Genomic DNA, 5,329 nt, shown 5'->3' on the forward strand with positions numbered 1-5,329 from the left:
AGAGAGAGAGAGAGAGAGAGAGAGAAAGAGAGAGAGACCCTTCAAATAGAGTTAAATCTGCATCTCATAGATCCATATTCTTTGCCTCTGTGTCTCTATACTATTTCATAATGGTAGTTGATAACTTAGAGCATAAAATCCTGAATTACTGTTCTTAAGAGTCAATTAATAATAATTATGCTCTATAGTGTTTTCTCAATTGAAAATAGCAGAAAAGGCACCGAGAAAACAGTAGACAAATTTGACTTACATAATACAACAAAACATTTGTAATGCTTAATCTCAGTTAAGAATAAAATTTGTCAAAATTGCCCCATTCCTCAAATATACTCATCAAAATTTTGCTGTGCTACAAGTGTGGTTGTTAGGAGAACAGTGCTGTCTCTACACACAGAGAGCGCATGTGGGGTGGAGAAACAGTTTAATCATCTGCACAGATACATGCTTTACTTCAGGGCACTTGACTGAAAAGCCATGCTGCTGTGTACAGGTGGAGCCAGCACATTTCAAAGGCCTTTGTTGACGTGGTGTTCCTAAACACAGGCTTATTTTAAAAACATACATATGCTTTTCTTTTGTATTTTATTTCATGGAGGGTTTTACTCTTCTATAAAATTTAATCAACCCAGAGAACTGATCTTGTCTAGCTATTTAATTAGCTATTAATCCAAAAGAAATAGATGCTACCAGAGAACTGACCCAGGAATATGCTTTGGGGACTAACTTTTGAATCTCAAGAGTTTTAGCCTCAGGTCCCAATCATGCTTGGCACTGTTGGCTCTGTAGGCCCGGGCAGTGCTCACTCACCTGATCTAATTTTTTAAAAAGCATACGAACATTGGCTACAAGATCATTATACCTTGAAACAAGAACATTAAATGAAATAATTATTTTTGCTTCTTCCTAATTGTTTTTTGGTTTTTGTTTTTGTTTTTGTTTTTGTTTTTTGAGACAGGGTTTCTCTGTGTAGCCCCGGCTGTCCTGGAGCTTACTCTGTAGACCAGGCTGGCCATAAACTCAGAAATCCACCTGCCTCTGCCTCCCAAGTGCTGGGATTAAAGACGTGTGCCACCACTGCCCGGCTGCTTCTTCCTAAATTAAGCCAGTTTTATCATCAGGAAAGAGTTACTTCCTCTATGTATCTATCTTTAAATTCTCTTCTGAGATTCATATACTTCTACTTCTGAATTTTTTTAGTTTACTTTTCTGTATTTCTGAAAGTCACTGTATATAATATTTGTGTTGCATTCTGTCCTGGCTCCAGTTAGGTAATTATGTCCTATACTTTTTGTTGTACGACTGATAAATATTAATAACCTTCAACATCTTTATGTAAATTATTCAGTATATATTTTCTGTTGATTTATGGTAATATTTACTTATTTTTATTATATACTCAATTATTTTCATAAATATATTTATAGTTTTATTGTAAATGAAGATAGAATTTAAATTTTGAAAAAATTAATTTTCTAATTTAGTCTTCAAACAAATATTCTATATTATCAAAATTGTCATTTGTTTACTATTTACTATCAAATATGACCCCCCTCGTATTAATATATTTTTGAAATTACTAATTGGGTTTTACTTGGCTAAAGTTTGTACATCATGATATCGAAAGTACTATTTTTAAAATTCATCTACCAATAAATGAACTTACTGAGGTACAGAGCACTTTCTAAACTTAAAACAGAAAGGAACAAGTGTGGCTATTGCAGTCCTTGAACAGTTCTCTTTGCGATGGCACAGCCTGTCTGTGTCAGTGCAGGATTATTCTCTCATCAGTATTCTTTTTAAAAACTAACACAGAGGAGCATAAAGCAGAGAAGACAGTCTTGTATCTCTTTGGTCTGGGTCCCTTTAAGAAGAGGACATTTCAGGTTTTAAAGAGACTAATTTGCTGCTGTGAAAATATACTGTTATATAACAAGTTAACTTTTACATTTTAGGAGTATAAAAAACTTGCAGGTGAATTTGAAACTCATTGTTTTGTAATATTCTTCCCTGTTTGTAAATGAAATTTTGTGCTGTCCTAAATAACAGTTGAGGAACTTTCAACTTGTGAAGTTATTTTCCTTTGGCAAAGTGGATGGAAAAGATTTGGGGGGAAAAAAAGCAAAAGTGCTGGCACAATGGACAGGAATGTTGGAAAAAATGTTAAGTGTTGGCATAGGAATTCTTTAAAAATTCTAACTCACATGGGAAATGAAAGTAAAAAAGCATCTGTCCTGTTTTATGCACACTGAATAAATAAAAATGAACAATAATATTTAGCAAAGCTCTTTAAACTAAGGTATTCTGTCTGGCTTTTGGCAACCTTTATGTTATTTGTTCCACTGAATTAAAATACTATTTTTTAGTGAAGGCATACTTTATAAAGTAGAAATTATGTAGAAAGAAGAACATTCCCTTATTCTAGTTCTGATGACCCTAAATGAAATATGAACTCTCTGAAAGACTAAACATTTCTTGTGTTTGTGAGCAAGCACTTTGGACCTTAGCTGTCATTCAGCCCATTAACTAGCAACATGTCTTACCATAGCACATGTGTTCTAGCTAAGGGTGAAGAATAGAAATTAAGTCTTTATGATTACAACTATAAGTACTTTTGTTTAATTTTCCACAATTCATGTTTGTAATTGTATTACCAGATGCAGTTATATCAATGAAAACAAACAAGAAACTTAGAGCAATATGGAATTCTGTTTTTGTTCCTTTAGAAGTACTATAAACTGGTGTTTTAAAGGCCAACATGACATTTTCAGATTGTTGCCTGAGATGCTTCCATTGTATTGTGGAGCTGGAGAAAAAGAATTTGGAGCTCTCATTCAGATGTCAGTGAAATGATTCTAGTTTGCTATATGATTATTTGTAGAATGTGTTGTTTTTCATGCATCAAACTATTAAAACAAAGATCTCAGCACATGGTTTCATAATTTTGAATGAGATGGAGAGTACCTAACTTCCTTTGATGCTTTGTGTTGAACAGTTCAGGCCGTGGTACTTGCCTTGATAATGAGCCTCCAAAGCGTGACTTTCTTTATCCAGCTGTGGCTCCAGGTCAGGTGTATGATGCTGATGAACAATGTCGTTTCCAGTATGGAGCAACATCCCGCCAATGCAAATACGGGGTAAGAGGTCTTAATCCTTATGTTCAGCCAATAAATGTTCTCCTATAACACATGTCTAGGTAGAATAATGATGAACTTAGTTTGCCTTGGAAGCATTATTAATTTACATAATGCTTTTGATATGTTTTTTACATCATACTATAATTTCTAATTTTAAATATTTAATATTGTATGATTATATAATATTATGATTCACAATATTTTGTTAATGAAGCAAAGAGAATTTTAATAAATTATCATTCTTTTATTTTTTTTAAATCTTGAGTTCATGATGTTAACTTTATTTTGACTTTTAAAATATTTTAGTTTTCAGAAACCTCTCTACTTCCTTTCCTGGCATTCTTATAACTGTGCTAAAGGGCATTTTTTACTGGCGTCTTGCCTTTACTTAAATTCATTCTAGCTAGAACTGAGTCATTTCGTTTCTTCACCCACTGCCCAATTCCCAATATAACAACCAAGAAGGAACAAGGTGACATTATCTCCAAAATGAAAAAAACAGGACATAGCCATGGGAAGAAAGTGTAGGCATCATGATTTCTCTCTTAATGTTTGCTTTAAAAAGTCACAGTACCATATTAGAAATAGTTAAGTTCTTTTTATAATTTTATAAATATTTTGGTGTGTAATATAAGAGTGTGTGTAATAGAAAAAATAGGATTCTAAAATATCAGTCTGTGTGCCAAAAACATTTAGGCTTAAAAACTGAATCTGAAGGTTTGGTTCTTATTGTGGTACACACAGATAGTCTGAGTTCTAAAGAGGGATAAAAATACAAGGAATTAAGTTTTACCATAGCTACGACTAGACAATGTACACACTGTATGCTACTAGTTATTCCTCTTGGGCATGGAACAATAGAAGGCAATTTAAGAACATCTCTTGGGTGACAAATATATTGCTATTCTTGGTAGACATTGGCTGTCCTTTCAAGATTGTATGTGATTATCTTGGGATGTTAAACCCCATGTGAAACTTTGTTTTTCACATTTGTTTATAAAGTCTTAGTTTTGAATGGATCTAGTTTCTTTTATTCTTGAGGGTTTTTTTTGTTTTGTTTTTGTTTTTGAAAACAAAGTCACTCAAGTGTTAATCACAGTCACTACATATATTCAGTGATCCAATGAGATTAAGAGATGCTTTTCACCTTACCTCATAGTGGGTCTCACTTCTGTCAGCAAGGAAGTCTACATGTTAGCTTTTATTTTGGAAACTATGTTTGAACTTTTATTTTGGAAACTTATATTTGAACAATAGAATAAGCTTATATTATAGATTTTATCATTATTATTGTTATTCTTATTACATTTATGGGATTTATGGATATAAGCTTTCTTTGATGAAATTAAAGTTGAGTTGATTCTTCTTAATCTGGAAATCTTACCCATTCCAAACTGATAGGAATGAAACAAGTACTAATTTTGAAACTTTTTTCTGCTTTTTGATTCTTTCTGTGTTATGCTCATGCACATTTCTGTAATCAATAAAATAAAATCAGAAAGCATGGTGAAAACATTAACACTGTAATATTTATACTTTCTCACAATCCCTTTTTACTTTGTTTTGCAGCAAAATGATGGTTTTCCTAGATTCATGTAGTATATGAAATTCTTATATCCTTTTATATTCTATTATAAATTTCCAGTTAGGATTACTGATCTCTAATAGATTCTTTAAAGTCCTTCCACCTGTTGAACTTGTATCTAAAGAATTGGGTCCACAAATTATTATATCCAGTTTACATTGCTTTTTATCTTATATTTTTATCATTCTTAATAATTCTGAATACTACTCTGGAAATCAATTCAGCCTTTAAATATAGGAGTTCAGTCAGGGAACTAAGCTGTGCTCCATGAAGAAGCTGAAGGGAAAGATAAATCTCAGTATTGCATGACAAGGTGAGCCCTGAGCACGCTGACTACAACAGCTGTCTTAAAGTGATTTCCATTTTAAAAGATAATGACTTCGGGGAAGATTTGAAACACTTATAGAATGAACCATAACTGCTAAGTGATAGATTTTTTCATCCCTTTCACTTTTTCTACTAGATATTTTCTTTATTTACATGCCATACGATATCTCCTTTCCTAGTTTCCCCTCCAAAACAAAATAAAACAACCCAAAAACCAAAAACTAAAGAACAACAACAAGAACAAACCCCTGTTCCCTCCCTCCTCCCCCCTCCCCCTGCTCGC

The 5,329-nt window shown here is 32.8% G+C and overlaps 1 protein-coding gene across 11 annotated transcripts in view; it reads left to right on the forward strand.

The window, feature by feature from the left end:
* Positions 1-5,329, forward strand: part of Adamts6 (ADAM metallopeptidase with thrombospondin type 1 motif 6) — a 235,161-nt gene that overhangs the window by 106,978 nt on the left and 122,854 nt on the right. For all 11 annotated transcript variants that reach the window (XR_004115935.1, XR_004115934.1, XM_031360639.1 and 8 more), the window contains one exon: positions 2,993-3,134. Coding sequence is in view for 9 of the 11 variants with exons in the window: in XM_031360639.1 (XP_031216499.1) it covers positions 2,993-3,134 (142 nt within the window). In the remaining 2 variants the exon portion in view is untranslated. The remainder of the gene's footprint in view (positions 1-2,992; positions 3,135-5,329) is intronic.

Source organism: Mastomys coucha, unplaced genomic scaffold (genome assembly GCF_008632895.1).
Source record: "Mastomys coucha isolate ucsf_1 unplaced genomic scaffold, UCSF_Mcou_1 pScaffold8, whole genome shotgun sequence".
In the NCBI taxonomy this organism is placed as follows: domain Eukaryota; kingdom Metazoa; phylum Chordata; class Mammalia; order Rodentia; family Muridae; genus Mastomys; species Mastomys coucha.